The sequence below is a fragment of the Peromyscus leucopus genome, chromosome 4 (genome assembly GCF_004664715.2).
Source record: "Peromyscus leucopus breed LL Stock chromosome 4, UCI_PerLeu_2.1, whole genome shotgun sequence".
In the NCBI taxonomy this organism is placed as follows: Eukaryota; Metazoa; Chordata; class Mammalia; order Rodentia; family Cricetidae; genus Peromyscus; species Peromyscus leucopus.
In genome coordinates this window covers 2,479,179-2,499,128 of record NC_051066.1, presented here as the reverse complement: position 1 = coordinate 2,499,128, position 19,950 = coordinate 2,479,179, and the positions used below count along the sequence as shown (strand labels likewise).

The 19,950-nt window shown below is 41.9% G+C and overlaps 2 protein-coding genes across 2 annotated transcripts; one reads left to right on the top strand and one right to left on the bottom strand.

Moving 5' to 3' along the window:
- The first annotated feature begins 5,785 nt into the window (after positions 1–5,785).
- Positions 5,786–6,712, top strand: LOC114686031 (olfactory receptor 1Q1-like). The gene has a single exon (XM_028860682.1). The coding sequence runs from the start codon at positions 5,786–5,788 to the stop codon at positions 6,710–6,712; it is 927 nt and encodes a 308-aa protein (XP_028716515.1).
- A 12,013-nt stretch (positions 6,713–18,725) lies between these two features.
- Positions 18,726–19,709, bottom strand: LOC114686028 (olfactory receptor 1361-like). The gene has a single exon (XM_028860680.1). The coding sequence runs from the start codon at positions 19,707–19,709 to the stop codon at positions 18,726–18,728; it is 984 nt and encodes a 327-aa protein (XP_028716513.1).
- Positions 19,710–19,950: the final 241 nt, after the last annotated feature.

Here is a 19,950-nt window from a genome sequence, read left to right as displayed (position 1 = left end):
CAGGAGAGCAGGAGTTCAAAGTCATCCTCAGCTACATAGCAAGTTGAAGGCCAGCTTGGGCTACATGAATACACCTATACTTTTATCAAGTATATTTGTGTAGTGTATTGTAGACAAAACTACCTATAAAAGAATATTGGTTGCTGTGAGGTGTTCTGTATGTTAAATGTGTTGCTTTGATTGGTTAGTAAATAAAACACTGCCAGTAGTCAGGCAGGAAGTATAGGTGGGACAAGGAGAGAAGAGAATTCTGGGAAGGCTGAGACAGAGAGATGCTGCTAGCCACCGCCATGAGAAGATGTTAAGATACAGGTAAACCATGAGCCATGTGGCAACTTATAGATTAATAGAAATGGGTTAATTTAAGATATAAGAACAAGCCAGGCGGTGGTGGCACACGCCTTTAATCCCAGCACTCGGGAGGCAGAGGCAGGCAGATCTTTGTGAGTTCGAGGCCAGCCAAGTGAGCCAAGTGAGTTCCAGGAAAGGCGCAAAGCTACACAGAGAAACCCTGTCTTGAAAAACCAAAAAAGAAAAGAAAAAAAAAGATATAAGAACAGTTAGCAAGAAGCCTGCCACGGCCATACAGTTTGTAAGCAATATAAATCTCTGTGTGTTTACTTGGTTGGGTCTGAGTGGCCGTGGGACTGGCAGGTAAGAGAGATTTGTCCTGACTGTGGGCAAGGCAGGAAAACTCTAGCTACAATTGGTTGTAGCATTCTCTTCATTACTAAAGAAATCATGATAAAAGGCATGAATAAAAAACAGTTATTATTTCTATACAAATAATATTCTGAAATATCTTCAAAATAATAAGCTAAGTCTGATTTTGCCATAGGATGTCCACAATTTACTTATGAAAAAAAGCTGCATAAATAAAAATATTTATTTATTTTATGTGTATCTGCATGTACCCGAGTGTATTCATGTGTACCACACACATGCAGGAGCCCACAGAGGTCATAAGAAAAATCAAATCCCCTGGAACTAGAGTTACAGGTGGTTGTGAGTCACCTTGTGGGGTCTGGGAACCAAACCTGAGTCTGCAAGAGTAGCAAGTGCTCTTGACTACTGAGCCATTTCTCCAGCCCCAAGATCTTATTTTTATAAAATATACAAATGTTCACTGTGCATAGAGAAGTGTCTGTCATGGTACCTGTTGGGCATGAGCAGTGGTTGATTACCCTTAGAATGAATATGGAGGGTAGAAACAGGCTCACTTTTTTCTTGTTGTGTGTTTTACTGTTGATTCTTTTTCTAAAATGTGTTTGTTACTTAAGTGAAAGCAAAACAAGAGGCTGCATCTCAAAGGATGTAGGAAAGGGAGACACCACTTCTGCCTTGACCATGTCTGAGCTTCTGTGGGCCTCTTCCTTAGGGCTCCTGGGATCAAGTCACCACAACAGCATCATTACAAACAGTACCTTATTGGTCCCACTTCCCCGAGAGAGTAGCAAGTCTGGACAGTGACACACTTGGGACTCCCTGCCAGTGAGAACCGTGGGATCCATACAGAGGCCTGTGATAAAAAACCTCAGCTCCCAGCACTCCCAGTCCTGTCCTCCACCAAGCATAAGTCCCTGGAGTCCAGTCTGGCACCCCAGGAGCCCCTAGCCCTCCCACTCCTGCCTGATGCTTTTCTTTCTTTTATTCTGGACCACTTTCTCAACCTTCCCTGAGTGGTTGGCTCTATTCATCTGTCAAAACAAAACACAATGACAAAACACAGCCAAGGAGAGATGAAGTACCAGGTCCAGTCCATTCCAGTCTAGCTGAGAGTACACAGTAAAGTGATGTAAACTCACAGAGGGCTGCACACCATCACACAGTGCAGTTTGTGGGCACACCAGGCAACTCTTGCACCAGCCCCTCAGCAAAGCCCACAGGAACTGATCATTTGGGTAATAACGTAAGTACTGTGAAGTCTTCCTTTTTACTGTCATCTCCCTTCTTTTTCCATCTTCCCTCCGTTATTCTCATCTGTGCTGCTCTCTCTGTGCACTTAATTCACAAAAACCTCCCACAGGAGAGTAGATGATTTACAGAGCTGAGATTTCCATGGAAGTTTTGCTGAGTCAGAAAACTAGCTTTAAAAATTCCAGAAAGCTTCAACTATTTGAGATGTCTACGTGTAAACTGGGTTGGGCAACCCAAAAGTTATACTTGCACATGGCTGTCCACATTGACTTCTCTTTAACAATCAGTCCAGTCCTTTCTTCCCACTCCTGGGTCTTAACAATGAAACAGGGAAACTCAGAGAACAGGTTATGTTATGGTATGCAAATGCCTCCTCTGTTTGCAAAGGGCAGTGTGGATGGAGTGGCAGAAGCAATAGGGATCGGTTTTGTGAGCGGAGTTCCCATGGGGATTATAATAGACAGCTTCACGCTGGTTTGTAGGATTTTTAAGGAACCTCTATGTCTATAGATTGTATAAAGCTTCTTAATGCCAACAGGCATTACCTCCATTTCCCAGAAGAGGAAAACAGGTGCTTTTTCTCAGGTCTTAGAGTATTTTCCTGACAGAGGTGGGATCAAATCCACGTGTCCTATTTCCTGGATTCATCCTTACAAGCCACGTTGCTGTTTGTTTATCTGTACCCCATTGAAAAGCAAGATTCTTGGCTTCCCACCTCCTCAGCCACTCCACATTCTTCCCTTCTGCCTGCCTCCAACCCTATTCAATGTGACCTTAGGGAACATAACTAAACGCTTGCTCTCACCCTCAATAGCATGGATTTAAAAACAGAAACAAGGCTGACCCTGTTGTTGGGGACGCTGGTGAGCCCTCTCTGAGGGCATGAGGGTAACAGAGCTGACGCCCACCCCCCTCCGCTTCTGCCACATGGTGGCATGGGTGAGGGAAAGATGACCCCCCTTGCTACGTGAGGTGGCAAGAGAGCTGGCTGGCTGGCCCTGGGATCAGGAGAGTTGGAGAACTAGCCCTGTCTCTCATCAGCTGCAGCACTCAGGAGAGCTAGTCCTGCATGCCGCCTGGGCAACACACTAGAGCTGACCATGTTGGCGAGATACAGGTGAGCTCAACTTGAGGGAGTGAGAACAGGAGAGTTGGCCCCACTCCCTTTTGTCTGTCTTGTGGTGAAAAGATGCCCTCCCCCACCCCGCCCTTCTTGCCACCTGCCCCTTGCTATCTGCGGTAAGCAAGAGAGCTGGCTCTGGGGTCCCAGGACCTAAAGGAAACCTTTGCCCCTCACCAGCTGCAGCACACTGGACAGCAGACTCTGTAGTCAGACCTGAGGGCATGAGAACAGATCTGACCCCGCCTTCCCTGTATTCCCCCTACAGCAATTGGGAGAGAGGGCTCTGCAACTCGCCTGGGCAACACAGTGGAGAGGGCCCTGGTGGTGTGAGTGTGGGTGAGACGGAACCGGAGGGCCTGAGAGCGGAACTGGCCCTGCTTCTTGCAGCAGGCTGCGGTGGGTGGGTTGGCTGAGGCCGTGCTGGAAAGTGTGCGAGGAGGGGGTGAGGTGGTGGGGGTGGTGTCAATGGTGGAAAGCTGACCTGCTGACACCCAGGCCCAGGACCTGGGCCTTAAGTGCCCACCCCAACATCCACCTAGTCTGTGAACAGTTAGAGCAGGAACCTACAGATCCAGAACTACAGGATCTCCAGGACAGAAGAAAGCAGCAGGAAGTCCCGTAGGGGCGGGGGAGGGGGAGCCCCGGTGAAAGCCCAGTGTCCATGGTGCGACAGAGGACAGAGGCCTCAACCAGACCAAGGACAATGAACACTCGCAAATGACCAAAGGACTAAAGGGTGGAGCCACACCACAGCCTCCATGACGACATTCTTATTTTTCTTTCTTTTTTTCTCTTCTTTCTTCTTTTGCTGTTAAAAAAAATTTGTTTGCTTTGGTTTTTGTTTTTTCTTTTTAAATTTGGTTTATTTTGTGGGGGAGGTTGCAAGGGTGAAAAGCGGATGAGGGGAGGATAGGGAGATGGACGGGGTCAGGATGCCTGATGTGAAAACCGCAAAGAATCAACACAAGTTAATTAAAAAAATAAAAGCAGAAACAAGAATATATAGAATTTAGCTTTATAGTAAGGCTTAAACATATGTGTGTGTGCGAATGTATGTATATATACATACACATGCACACATATATACAATTACACATATGAATATGCACATATATATGTGAACTAGCTAACATATAAGGCAGCACAATGTAAAAGAAAACTGAGAAGTGTAAATAGGAGTTAAGAGGGAAAGTTTAAGTGGGGGAATAATACCAGTAGTTGGGAGTACAGGCTTTGTGATCAGACACCATTAAACATGTTACAAATCTCGATGAATTCTGTGAGCTTCAACATCTTCAGTTATAACAGAATAATGATCACCATGCATCTTTAAATGCAATAACAAGATCACCATTAAAAGTGTGAGTTCTATTGTTTTTTTTGTTTAAACATGTACTTTCATTCTCCATACACATTTTATCTCATTGTAATTACTTTTTGAATAGAAATCCTTTATAATTACCTATCTTACATTTTATAATAAAGGATATAAAATTAAAGTTATTTTAGCTTCTTGTGACCATAAAATTTTGTTAGAAATAATCAGAAAAAAATTTTCATCTGAATTGAGTTATTGTAGCAGTTATTAGTAACAAATTATATATTATTAGCTTCAACTACATAGAATCACCAATTTTCATCTGTGTTTGATCTATACAAAATATTAATATCTGATAATAGTATGTTATATTTTTTTAATAATAAACAGATACAATTGTCCATTGGTTCCAGGATCTATAAGATGCCAAAATCTTTAGCTGTAAAATGGTGTAGTATTTGCATAGAAACTCTGTGCATCCTCTTGCACACACTAAGTTGTCTCAGGATTGCTTATAATATCTAATCCACCACCTATGCTTCATTTCACATGGGTGAATTTGTAGTATTCCTCATGCAGCAAAATCCTACGTTTTTCTTTCTGGAAATATTTTTCAAGTACCCATGGTTGGTTGAATTTCCTGATGTAGAACATGTGTGATGGGCTATAAGAAAAACATATACCAAGACATCTAATGGAACAATGTGCTTTATTTTTTTTCAATCTAGCTTATGCATTCAAAAATTAGTAATATTTATTACTAGTGTAAGCGTGTAAAGTTAGCCTCAGTCCTGTTATTGTTTGTCTTTCTTTTGTTAGATATGAGGCAGGATAAAGCATAAAACCAGCTCAAGACAGCCATTTAGAGAAAAGGTACATGGAATTATGAAGATGGAAACTCATTCTTATAAAACAATTTATACTATTTGAGAGAGATCTTTGGGCACAAGCAGGCTGCCCCTGTACACAGCGCCTAGAACTCTAGCATTCCCTTCAGCAGGTAGGTTCCTTGGATGTGTAGCCATCCTTAAGACTACTGTCAGGAATACAGTAGCTTGGCTTTAGCTTCAGTTTGGAGAATGATACCATATAGTGTTTAACACCATAACCTTTGGATCCCGATAAACATGATGTAAACTGAAATGTGTCCTTTATGAGCTTAATTTTTCTATTCCTTTTAATCTGTGAAACACATAATAATCATGGTGATAATTACTTCATAAGGTAATTGTAATATTTAAATATGATAGAATTGAAGTCCCTGATTCAAGGAAAATACTCTGTGTTAGCGATAGTGACAGTGTTAAAGGTAATGAAAAATTGTTAAGCACCCAATCCTTTTATCAGAACTATGAGTATTTTGTACTGGGGTGCAGCAGTGAGTGTTCCTCAACAGCCTGCTCATATTTCCATTCTTATGGTGACAGATGGACAACAACAGCTGGACCAGTGTGTCACACTTCGTTCTCTTGGGCATCTCTACTCACCCAGATGAACAGATTCCTCTCTTCCTTCTCTTTTTACTCATGTACATAATCAACATTTCTGGAAATTTTTTTATCATCACACTCATTGTCTCTGCTCCACATCTTCACACTCCCATGTATGTCTTCCTCAGTAATCTGGCCTTGGCAGATATCTGCTTCACCTCTACCACAGTTCCAAAAATGCTACAGAATATTTTCTCCTCTACAAAGGTCATTTCCTACATGGGCTGTTTAGCCCAAACTTATTTCTTCATTTGCTTTGCAGCCATGGAAAACTTCCTCCTGGCTGTGATGGCCTATGACAGGTACATGGCGATCTGTCATCCTCTCCACTACCCCACAGTGCTGACTGGAAGGCTGTGTGCACAGATGGTGGCTCTATGCCATCTCCTCTCCCACCTTCATGCCCTGCTCCACACCTTCCTCATGGGTCGACTGATCTTTTGTGCAGATAACAGGATCCCTCACTTCTTCTGTGACCTCTATCCTCTGATGAAGATCTCCTGCACCAGCACCCAACTCAACACCTTGATGATTCATACAGAAGGAGTGATAATCATCAACGCAGCTCTGGTCTTCATCATCGCCTCCTATGCCTTCATCATCTCAGCAGTCCTCCAGATCCCCTCTGCCAGTGGAAAGTGGAAAGCCTTTTCTACCTGTGGCTCCCACCTCACTGTGGTGGCCATATTCTACGGCACCCTCACGTGGGTCTATTTCCGGCCCCTTTCCAGCTACTCAGTGACCAAGGGTCGCATTGTGACAGTCCTGTACACAGTCGTGACTCCTATGCTGAACCCCTTCATCTACAGCCTGAGGAATGGAGATGTCAAGGAAGCCTTCAAGAAATGGGTGAAAAGACTATAACCCTTCTTTCTGGCTCAAACCTCAGACAACATTGCGAATCTTAACTATTATACTGGGAAAATCATTGTGTCCTTTATAAATTTGCTTCCTTTAGAATACCCCAGAAAGGCTGAGTCAGGAGGACTGGATGTTCAAAGCATGCCTGTGGTATAGAGTCTAAGACTGTCCTGAGCAGCTTAGACCCTGTGTCAAAATAAGTAAAAGAAGGACTGGGTTTGTAAGTTGGCAGTAGGACACTTGTTTAGCATGCACTAGATCCTAGCTTCAACTTCTGGCACTAAAAAATAAAAAATAAAAGATAAGTGCTCTAGAAATACCTAAATTGAATACATATCAAGGATTTTCTCATCAGATATTGTTATAAAGCATTTCTTAAGCCCGGGGTACAGAAAACAAAGGGAATCACCATGTACTTAATGTAAAACACCAGCATGGGGTTTCATTGAGATTAAGGATGATCCATGGGCCTGTGATTCAACAAAGAATTGTGATTTTCTGTGTTCATAAAGTGATTCTGACTGATTTGTGGGGAGATTAGCTTCTTTTTTTATATAATTTAATTTAATTTTACATATCAGCCATGGATTCCCTTGTCCTTCCCCCTCCCACTCCCACCCTCACCCCGCCTTCCCCCAACCCACCCCCCATTCCCATCTCCTCCAGGGCAAAGACTCCCCTGGGGATTGAGTTCAACCTGGTAGATTCAGTTCAGGCAGGTCCAGTCTCCTCCTCCTAGGCTGAGCTAAGTGTCCCTGCATAAGCCCCAGGTTCCAAACAGCCAGCTCAGGCACTGAGGACAGGTCCCGGTCCCACTGCCTGGATGCCTCCCAAACAGTTCAAGCTAATCAACTGTCTCACTTATCCAGAGGGCCTGATCCATTTGGGGGCTCCTCAGCTATTGGTTCATAGTTCATGTGTTTCCATTAGTTTGGCTATTTGTCCCTGTGCTTTTTCCAATCTTGGTCTCAACAATTCTCGCTTATACAAACCCTCCTCTTTCTCGACAATTGGACTTCTGAAGCACCACCTGGGGCCTGGCCATGGATCTCTGCATCCGGTTCCCTCAGTCATTGGATGAGGTTTCTAGCACGACAATTAGGGTGTCTGGCCATCTTATCACCAGAGTAGGTCAGTTTGGGCTTTCTCTCACTCATTGCCAGTAGTCTATCTTTGTGGTATTTTTGTGGATTTCTGTGGACCTCTCTAGCATTTTGCTTCTTCCTATTCTCATGTGGTCTTCATTATCATGGTCTCTTATTTCTTGTTCTCCCTCTCTGTTCTTGATCCAGCTGAGATCTCCTGCTCCCCTAAGCTCTCTTTCCCTCAAACCTTGCCCTTTATTACCCCCTCTCACGTCCAGGTTGTTCATGTAGATCTCATCTATTTCTGTCATTGAGCGATCCCTTCTAACGGGCTATATAGAGCTCATAAATTCTCAAGGTCTGGGTGTCAGATTCTAAAAATAGACAAGAATAGGAGAGACCATGTAATCCAAATCCAAACACTCGAAGTCATAGCCTAGAAGGAGACTTCTGAGAACATTTTTGCAATCTCTGAACTCCACCAACACTGGGAGTGACAGTCTGAAAACCAGATATTACCAGATCTGTTCACATATGCTTTGCACCACAACCTCTAATTCGAACTATGATAGTACATCAAATTGGCCAAGAATTGGTCAGTTTCACATTTTCTAACTGCCAGGGATACCATGAGGGCAAATTGACGCTATATCTTTTGCAAGTTTCTATGAGACAGATAAATGGATTAATTACTCTCATGGGAAGGACATGATAATATTTATGGGGATCAGAGTCAATTGGGAGCTCAGAACTTAGCACACACCCTTTTCCATTCCCACATTCTTGAGACATTCCCTCACAGATAGCTGAGGCTTCCGCTGTCCCTGCTGAGCAGCTGAGCAGTTGATATATGGAATTTATCTATCACTCAGTGATTGTCTGTTAACTGTTTATTGCTGAGCATGGAGAATGTTTTCAAAAGTCAGAAGATTCACTAAAATTTCAAATTTTCAATCTCATCAGTATAGAATCAGACGAATGGGAGGAGAGTGTCCCAGAAAATGTAAATGTGGATGACTAGTCCATGTGTCTAGATGAAGCTCATCTATTAGATACAATCAATTAGAACACTGAGCTGAGGAGCTAAACTTGTGAAGATTTGGTGTAATATGATATAAGGGTTTCTTGTAGCATAAACATAAATCTTAATCAAAACTTTCACCACTGAAATGGGCTGAGAGCTATGAGACACATAAATGGAGTCACTAAGTCTTTGGCTCTTCCTGGGAAATAAATTCTACCCAGGTAAAGGAGGCCCTGGCATGTATAAAGTGAAAGAACAAATAAACCATGCCACCTTTTCTTCCTATCACTGTGGACTTTCCATTTCTCTTGATTTTCTGGGGATCAAACCCAGGCCTTTGCACACTGAGCTACTTTCTCAGTTCTAATGACACCATATTTTGATCATTAAACTTACCTTGTCCCGAAAACACATTACATACCAGATATTTTCTGTCTAGATCCTCTTTCTTTGTTTTAATATCCCCTGCCTCTTTGGCCCACCTCCTCCTCTCAGAACTAGTTTTGGTCTCTTTATCCTTTGCTGTCTATTCAGGGTCACTGCTTAACACTGTAGTGTTGTGATATGTTGTGTACCCTAATAAAGCTTGCCTGAGGATCAGAGGACAGAGCCAACCACTAGATTAGGCATAGAGGCCAGACAGTGGTGGCACACACCCTTAATCCTATCACTCAGGAGGCAGAGACCCATCTGGATCTCTATGAGTTCAAGGCCACACTGGGAACAGAGCCAGGTAGTGGTGGCACACACCTTTAATCCCAGTACTGGAAAGCACACACGCCTTTAATCCCAGGAAGTGACTTCAAGGCAAGTCAAAACTACATAGCAAGAACTGGTCTCAAAAAATAAAAAGAAAGAAAAACAAAATAAATTTTTATTTAGATAATACCATTCCCCTTCTAAGAGTTTATCTCCCAGAAACCTATACAATGGACAGCTGTTATAGATATAAATGTGCATATGTTATATAAATACTATTATTTATGAGCATGAACAATCTTCATACTCACTAATCGGAGCTTGAATATTTGTGATTATTAGGTAGATAGACCCTGTTATAATTCCTCCCTTATTTCCTGTCTTTGACATGGCTTCATCACAGGCAGAATGGATGTATCTCCATCCCATTCGATGACTTTGGATTAAATTTTAGCCAACACTTCGTGAATAAGCATGCCAAACGCTTTTCCCAGTTGAAAGTATTGAATAGGTTTGAGTCAGCTGTTTTTGTTCTTTTGACATTCAGCCTTTGTTGTGAGAATAATTCTACTCAGGTGACTGTCTCCTTTGGTCTCAGAATGTAAAATATTGAAGGAGAACATACTTGCATGTGTCCCAAATTGGATCTTTCAAACTGTAGACTTTGGAATGAGAAATTCTGTTGTTAGAAAACATTGAGGTGTCAAATTTTTTCTTATGTGGTACTTTGAAGGTTATATATCCAGTTCTTTACATAGTAGCCCTTTGCTTTCTCCCCATTATTTCATCTTTATACTATTAATAAAATACTATCAATTATTATTAACATGTGTATTGAATCACTATGAGTGATTTACATCTATTTTATTAATCAAATCATTGCAGCAACTCTGAACTGTAGGAACTATTTCTCCCTTCTTTACAATGACAAGCCAAGGCAGAAAGTAACAGTAATTGTTTGAGATCATGCAGCAAGTAATGGGAACATTTGAAATCTAACCTGGATTCCAAATATCACCTTTTACCATACCCTACACCAGTGTTTCTCAACTGGTGGGTCTCAACCCCTTTGGGGGTGGTCAAATAACTCTTTCACAGAGGTCACCTAAGAACATCAGAAAACACCATATTAACATTATGATTCCTAACAATAGCAAAGCTACAGTTATGAAGTAGCACCAAAAGTAATTTTATGGTTGGGGTCACCACAACACTATGGTTGTTTCCCTTTCAAATGTGATTAAGTGCAATTGATTTTCCCACCTAACCCTTCATCTGCCTCTCATTCTTTCATTCTCCTCACAGACATGTTGTTGAAGTCAGTCTGTTTGTTTGTTGCTCTCAATTTTGAGACTGGGTCTCTCTATTATGTAGTTCTGGCTGTCCTGGAACTCACTTTATAAACCAGGCTGGCCTTGAACTAGGAGAGATCCACCTGCCTCTTCCTCCTGAGGGCTGGAATTAAAGGTGTGCACCACCACTCCTGGCTGTTCATGTTCTATAAATTCTGTACCAAAACTTGACATTCCAATCTTTTATGGGCATAGCAGATGGTTAGTAATCAATCAGATGGAGTCAATTAAGAAGGCTTTGGAAACAGATAAATATGTCAGTATGTTGTGTCTCTGTGTAACTGATGGTGTTAGTTCCATCTTCCTCTCAGTTAAGGGTAGGTATCTCAGTAGACATAACTGTCATTTGAAGCAACATAGACTACACCTCGATGAAAACGGGAGAAAAGCAAGTTCCCACCTGTTCTGCATTATTGAATCGTAGAGAAAGATGGGGAATGATACGCCTAACTCTAATTCATTAAAGGTTTGTTCTCAGTTGAAATAAAGCATTTTGTGACTGGGAAAGTAGATAGTTCAGTGAGAACAGTGTCTGATGTTCATAATCACAGCACCCACATAAAAACTCAGCATGAGAGTTTATATTTATAGCCTTAGCATTGGGGGAAAGCAAACTCAGGTAGAGCCTCCAGAGAGTCTGCCAGACCAACAAAAATGGTTCTAAGTTCACTTAGAGACCTTTTATAAAAAAAAAAAAAAAAAAAAAAAAAGAAAGAAAGAAAAAAGAAAAGAATAGAGAAGAGATAGAGAAGATGTCCAAAATCAAACTCTGGCCCCCACACATGCAAACACACACACACACACACACACACACACACACACACACACACACACACACAAGAGAAATGAGACTTCCTAATAAATATATCATTTTAGAATACTTCTCAGACACTAATGTCAGCTTTTACTAAAATACAGATCCTAAATCATTTGATCTAGAAGGAGGTGCAGAGATGCAATCATGCATTCCTTACAAGTTTCCCAGCATGCTGCTGCCTGTGGACCATACTGTGAGGTCTAAAGGGAGCTTGCAGAGAATGGAAACATCAGTGGAGTCAGGAAATACATATCAAAATCTCTGAGCATTCTACTGTTGTCTGTGAACTTTTCTCAACAACAACAGATATTTGGTATTCAAAGATGGCCCAGACAGTAAAGTATGTTGTAAATGAGAGGACCTGAGTTCAATCCCCAGAACCCATATAAAAAGCCAAATGTGCAGTTTGGTTCAACCCTATACAAGGAACTACAGGCAATTGAGTAAAGCTGGAAGCTGGAGAGGTGGCCCTCCCAGGGAAGGACATACCAATTGGTTGTTTAGTGCCAAATGGTCAGCCCTCAAAACATACCTACAAGTAACACTATATGGACTCAACAGGTTATATTTGGGAATATATATGTATATACAAATACACACATTCATGCAATAACAACCGATGAAAAAAGAGGTCATGAATTTGAAGGAGAACAGAGAGAAGTATATAGAATGGTTTAGAAAGGAAAAGGAAGGGTGAGATGTTATAATTAAATCTCAAAAATAAAACAACATCAAAAGTCCAAGTGTGGTATATACCGGATTAGCCCAGTGATGATGATGTAAGGAGCAGAAACAAGCCAATCACTAGAGCTCACTAGCAAGTTAGTCTCACCTACTTGGTGAGGGTCCTTGTCTCAAACAAATGGAGGAAAGCACGTAAGGAATGATACCTGAGATTGTCCTCTAGCCTCTCATACACACATATACATGCTCTACTCACACACACACACACACACACACACACACACACACACACACACATAAACCCCAGATTTATAATCTGGAGATATAGCTCAAGTGATAAAGCACTTGCCTAGTATGTACAACACAAGACACACACACACACACACACACACACACACACACACACATTATATAAATTTGATATATATAATTTGATGAGTTTGGGCACATGTATCCATAAAACCACCACCATCAAATCTATTACCTCAGCTACTTTCCTTATACCCACCCCTAACATTTTATGGTTTTGGGGGGTTGTTTGTTTGTTTGTTTGTTTTGGTGAAGACATTTAACATGTTTTCTACTTTCAAAACAAATATCCATCATCAATAATAATGTATTGCATAACTGAAAACCTATCAAGGTGATAGGTCTCATGTTACATACCCTGACCAAAACAAAGACATATACAGAAGAATACAGATGTTACTTAGGGAGAGACCCTCAACACAAGACTTGCATGGCTGATTTTAATGTTGAGAAGGCTGACTCATTCTAACAGGTCTCACTCATGACTCCTCTGAAACAAACTGGACAAAAGGGAACACTAGGAGCTGAAAGTTTAAGCATGGAGAGGTTAAGGACAGCAAGAGAAAGAAGAGATGGAGGTGGGTTAACTAAAGCCAAGAAGTATGAAGAAGCATTATGAAATCTCAGTAGTTAGTAAGCTAATTGAAATTAGCTTACCAAAACCAGGAAACTGAACAGAGGTGCCCTGCTCAGGTGAACAACACTGCTCCTGAAGAACATGGGTTATTAAATAAGAACCTCAGTGCCAGGAACAGAATGCTGTTATTTGGTCATTTGGTCAATGGTACCCCAGAGGCATCCAAGTCAACATAGGCTATTGCCACTGCTCTTGATTGTCTGCCATAAGTATTGCTGAAGAGACAATTCACTTTTCATGTAGTACATCAAGAAATCAATATCAAATGAGTAGGAAGCTCTCTTTGGTAGGCACATTTTATAGAGGTCAAGGGTGTTATGCAGGCTGCTAGGGGAGAAAAGACATAAATGATCTTATAGAGCCCTATTCTCTGCATGCAACAAACCCAATCAGCCAAGCAAGATGTCTTTACTTGTGTAATAGTAGCAAGATTCTTTATGGTGTAAGGGGCTGTAGGGCAGTGAAATCAACCATTCTCTTGATTAGATTTGAGGCCTGTTCCAAGTAGGAGATTCGTTCCTGATGCTGTAAACATGACCAAAACCCATAGCTAGGGATGTCATAGGCCCAAGGGAAGAAGGCTTTGGTGTTATCTGATAAATGACCATGTTGTCAACTACCTTCTAAAGGTTCCCGTTTTTATCTATAGGTTTGTGTTGCTCTCCACTTTGGTCAGAGAAGCTCCTTATTGCAGTAGGCGATGGTTAATACAGACTAGTGACTTTTCAAAGTGCTGTGAAAAAGCAGCTCTGGAAGCCCAGCATAGAAGGGACGTCTTTGTGAGCCCCACCCCCAGCAAGGCTCAGGGAACTTCACAGAAGAGAGGAAAGTAAGAATAAAAGAGCAGGAGTAGGATAGGAGCACTGCGAAATGTGTCTCTGAGCACAGCATGGCTGCTGAACCCGTGAACCCACAGAAGCTGTGGCTATCTGCACAAGAGCCACATGGGATCAAGCCAGTTAAAAATCTAACATGAGGACTGGAGAGATGGCTCATTGGTTAAGAATTGGCTGCTCTTCCAGAGGACCCAAGTTCAGTTCCCAGCATGATGGCTAACCACAGTCTATGAAACCCAGAGATCGTATGTCTTCTTCTGGTTTCCAAAGGCATTGTATGCATGTGACACATATGCAAGTAAAACACTTATATGCATTAAGTAAAACTTAAGAAAAATCCCAGTCTGGAGTCAGGGAACTCCCGAAACTCTACCCTTAGCTGAGGAGCTATTGCAGATACTGGCTGCCACAGGAGGGTTACTTTTGAGAGGTCGCCACTAACAGGTTCCCTTTGCCCCAGAGGATAACCTCATAGCCGTTCATTTATTGGTAGCATCAACTGGATTCAGTGATTTATATAAAAAAAAAGAAGTGGTATGTTGGGGGAGATAGTCAGGAGGAGATGGAAGGATGGAGTTGGGGGCAAATATGCTTAAGGTATATTGTATACATCTATAAATGTTTCAATGAATAAAAAGTAGAATTCTATTAGCTTACATTCACTCTGCTTTTACTGTATACCAAGAACTTGGTGTTTCTTAGATTTATTCTTTGCTTATTGTTTCAGATTTTAATATATGTTTTGTTTTGTGTTTTGACTCCTCCACTGTTGGTGGGAATGAAAACTTGTACTTTGGAAATCAGTATGGTCATTTCTCAGAAAATTGGGAATCAATCTTCCTCAAGACCCAGCTATACCACTCTTGGGCATATACCTGAGGAATGCCCAATCATACCACAGAGACACATGCTCAACTATGTTCATAGCATTATTTGTAATAGCCAGAACCTGGAAACAACCTAGATGCCCCTCAACTGAAGAATGGATAAAGAAAAGGTGGTACATATACACACTGGAGTACTACTCAGCAGTAAAAAAAAAAAATGACATCATGAAATTTGCAGGCAAATGGATGGAACTAGAAAATATCCCAAGTGAGGTAACCCAGACTCAGAAAGACAAACATGTGTCTCTGAGAAATGTGTCTCTGAGCACTTATGTACTCACTCATAAGTGGATACTAGATGTAAAGCAAAGGATAACCAGACTGCAACCCACAGCTCTAGGGAGACTGGCTAGCAAGGAGGACCCTAGGAGGGATGCATGGATCACCCAGCGAAGGAGAAATAGATGAGATCTACATGAACAAACTAGGGGTGAGGGGGAAAATGGAGGGCAAGGGATGGGGGATAAGAACACAGGGGAATGGAAGTTTCGAGCTGGAACAGGGACAAAGTGGGCGAGCAAGGAAAGAGATACCATGATAAATGAAGACATCATGGGAATAGGGAGAAACGGAGTACTTGGGAAGTTCTCAGGAATCCACAAGGATGACCCCACCTTAGACTACTGGCAATAGTGGAGAGGGTACCTGAACTGGCCTACTCCAGTAATCAGATTAGTGAATACCCTAACTGTCATCATAGAACCTTCATCCAGTGACTGATGGAAGCAGATGCAGAAATCCACTGCTGGGCACCAGGCTGAGCTCCAGGAGTCCAATCAATGAGAGAGAGGAGGGATTTTTATGAGCAAGGGACATCTAGATCATGATGGGAAAACGTGTAGAGATGGCCAGGCCAAACTAGTGGAAACTCATGAACTGTGGACTAATAGCTGTGGAGCCCCTAGGGGACTGGACTAGGCACTCTGGATAGGTGAGACAGTTGTTTAGCTTGAACTGTTTAGGGGGCCCCCAGGCAGTGGGATCAGGATCCATTCCTGGTGCATGAGTGGGCTTTTTGGAGCCTAGTGCCTATGGCAGGCACCTTGTGTAGCCTTGGTGCAGGGAAGAGGGGCTTGGACCTGCCTCAACTGAATGTACCAGGCTCTACTGACTCCCTGTGGGAGAACCTGACTTGAAGGAGGTGGGAATGGGAAGTGGGTTTGGGGGGAAGACTGGGGGCAGGAGGAGGGAGGAGAGGGGGATCTGTGGTTGGTATGTAAAATGAATAGAAAATTTAATAAAAAATGTGTTTTGATCAAATCCATCTCCAAAACCCCCTCCAACTCCTCCTTGAACCAGTAGTCATCTACTACTTCTGGCTCTAAAAGCCTTTCTGCCCTCTCTTCCTTGACAGTGTTTGAACTCTGATGGGGAGGGATATGATATCGAGGTCAGCACTCCACAGTGTCTTGTTCTCTGTATATGGACCAATTCTGAGTCTCTGTAGTAACTGTCATCTACTGCATAAAGAAGCCCCTCTGATGAGGTCTAAGAGCTGCACCCATCTTTGGGCATAAAAACAAGCACTTAGGGAAGATTTAATAATGTGCCTATTTAGCAAAATAATGGTAATACATTATTCCTTAGAGTCTATGATCTACACAGCCATAAATTATTAGCCCAATTAACAGTACCAGGAGTGAGTTCTGATTCGTGCTGTGGACAGAAAGTGATTGGTTACTCCCATAACATTAGTGTCACCATTTCACTCGTGAGCACAGCTTGCCAAGGCAGTTCTTACTACAGCTCACACAGTTAACAGAAGGGTAATTCTCTTTGTCAAAGTTGCTATTGCTGTGATGAAACACCATAGCCAACTTGGGGAGGAGAGGCTTATACTTCATCATCACTGTTCATCACTGAGGAAGCCAGGACCGCAACCCAAGCAAGGCAGGAACCTGGAGGCAGGATCTGATGCAGAGCCCATGGAAGGGTGCTGTTTACTGGTTTGGTTCACATGGTTTTCTCAGCCTGCATTTTGTATAGACCATCCCAGGGTAGCACCACCTTCAATGAGCTAGGCCTTCTCACATCAGTCACTAATTAAAAAAATGCCCTCCAGGCTTGCCTACAGCCCAATTTTATGGGGGCATTTTCTCAGTTGAGGCTCCCTCATCTCTGATGACTCTAGCTTGTGTCAAGTTGACATAGAACAAACCAGTACAGTAGAACTGCTGTTGGCTTTTCTCCCCTAGTAGCATGCACAGCACCTTCTGGCACCGTAAAAGCTGGTCAGTAGAAGTGAAGCTTCCGTTTTCTATGACTCAAGCATATATTGTCTTCAGCAATAAGGTCTTACTATCAAGTTCTGGTGGGTAAACAATAATAATAACAATAGCCTGTAATGTCTGGGGGACCCAACTGACCAAAAACTGGAAAAGAGGTATCTCATACCTAGCTCAGGGATTTTACTTAATAGCCTATTCTGTTTGGGAAAGGCATTGTCCACATTACAGGGTAATACTGCTTGAGCACATTAGAAAGCTTCTTGAAACAATACTTTCCATATGGCTTTTAAAAATATCTTTAGTATTATTTGTTTCTCCCCATACTCACTCTCCTACACGGTACCACAATCTTTATCAAAATTACAAAAAACTCTATGAACACCATGTTACACAGAACTTTTGGTCTGTCTCAGAAAAATGAAAAACAAATTCTTACAGTCAATAATCACAACCTTTACTTCCCCTCTTGCACATTATCATGAAATGTCTGTAAATGGAATTCCCCCTAACTTTTAATGATGCTTGTCAGCAGTCCACATCTTGGGAAATCTAATAATTTCCATTCTCATCAATAGTTTTTCAACTGTATTTGAGAGAAGAACGGCTCCATTCTGCAAATGTTATTTTATAAGGTGCTAGTATAACAAATGTACCTGTTTTTCCTTCAACAGCCACTTCCCAGTTCATTTTTGTTTTGTCCTCTCTAAGACCTAAATCTTTAAATCTTTCTCTCCCTATCCATTTTAGCTCGTAGTTCATATTTCTACTATTTTCTATACTCACCTTTTGATAAATTTTTATTCATCCCCACAGTTTTAAGTGTCATCTATACATTGCCTCTGATATTTCTATTTCTACATCCACCTCAAAAATTATGTAGTTGATCGTCTATGAAGCATCACCTCATGTCTATCTAATACAGAGCACAAAATTAACACAGCCAAAGGAGAGTTGAAGATAAAAATAGGATAATTTAAACTATAGACTTGGAACTTATTGTTAGTTAAAATGATCTTGAATTGAGAGACTGTAAATATACAACGGTTAAGGAGGGTTACTCCATTCCACCCGTGATTTATTTTAACTTTAATTTCCTGCACAACAGTGTTGTAACTCACTTTGACTTCACATTGGAAGACAGTATAAGACACATGACTATAAAATAAGGTCAAGTTCTGCAAGCCCTATTGATTTGCTATCGTATTGATGAGGCATTCTCTGGGTTGATTGTTACATGTTCGATGGTTCAGTGATTAGAAAGAACCTTCTGAGTTACACTGCTATAAGATTCTCAGTCAGTCAAAGGGACCAAGACCCATTATTTCATAAATTCATTTCTTTCCTAATTTAACCAGGAGGGTGTTGATAGCCAAGATTATTCCACAAGAATATGATTCATAGACACTATTAAGAGAATACCTCACCTATCTACAGTGTTTTCAGACTAATTTTTGATTCTCAGGAGGTGTGCTGGCATTGTTTGTTTGCCTGAGAGCCAGGCTGGAAGCTTCCTGAAATGCAAAGTTTCCTAAAAAGCCTCTGTAGAGCTCCTTTAACTTCTTGGTTCCTGAGGCTATAGATGACTGGATTTAGCATAGGAGTGACTACTGTGTAAAAGATGGCAACCTGGCGATCCTGGGCTAAGTCATAGCTAGAGGATGGCTTGAGGTACATGCGAATCACAGAACCATACAAGAGCAGCACAACCAAAATGTGGGAGCCACAGGTAGACAGAGCTTTACTCAGGGCAGCAATTGAATGCATGTGGGCTATAGCAACACCTATGCGGACATAGGACCCTAAAATGAAAAAGAAGGGACTGACCACCACAGCTACACCCTCAGTGAAGATTAACATTTCATTGACCAATGGTCGAGTGCAGGAGAGCTTCAGCAGAGGAGTGATGTCACAGAAGAAGTGAGTGACCTGGTTGCCACAGAAGGTTAAACGAGTGACCAGCACACTATACAGGAGACTGTTAAGGCTGACCACCACCCATGAGGTCAATGTTATTCTCAGACAGAGGCTATGACTGACAATGGCAGAGTATCTTAAAGGGTCACAGATGGCAACAAAGCGGTCATATGCCATGGCAGCCAGCAAGTGGCCTTCCATGCTGCCCACTGCCATAAAGAAGAATAGCTGTACTATACAGTGGTTATATGAAATGCTTCTATCCACAGACAGTGTGTGCACCAGCATCTGAGGAACTGTGATGGTTGTTAGAGATATGTCAATCAAGGAAAGCTGGCTGAGCAGGAAGTACATGGGGGTCTGAAGCTTGGGGTCTGAGCAAGCAACAAGTATTAGTAGGGTATTGCCCATAACTGCCATCAGGTACATGACAAGGACAACTCCAAAAATAACTGGCTGCATCTCTGGCCTGCTGGACAAGCCCAACAACACAAATTCAGTCACTTCTGTCCTGTTTTTAGTGGCCATAAGTCATGCTCTACATCACCTGCAAAGATGTAAGATCGGAACTAGAAAAGGAAGAGAAAGATGCCAAGGTCAACAGATCTCAGAGTTTCTTCACTGTAAGTGAGGAACTCACTTAAATGAGGATCTATTCCTATTTTTAAGCATCAAGAAACGTAGTTTTGTTCTTTTGTAATGTTGAGTCAACTAAACTTACCCAGGATGAGGGTAGAAGTGATTGATACAATCCCCTACTTTGTTAATG

Excerpts from the sequence above, each read along its gene's own strand:
- LOC114686031 (XM_028860682.1), top strand. The coding sequence starts at position 5,786 with ATGGACAACAACAGCTGGACCAGTGTGTCACACTTCGTTCTCTTGGGC.
- LOC114686028 (XM_028860680.1), bottom strand. The coding sequence starts at position 19,709 with ATGGCCACTAAAAACAGGACAGAAGTGACTGAATTTGTGTTGTTGGGC.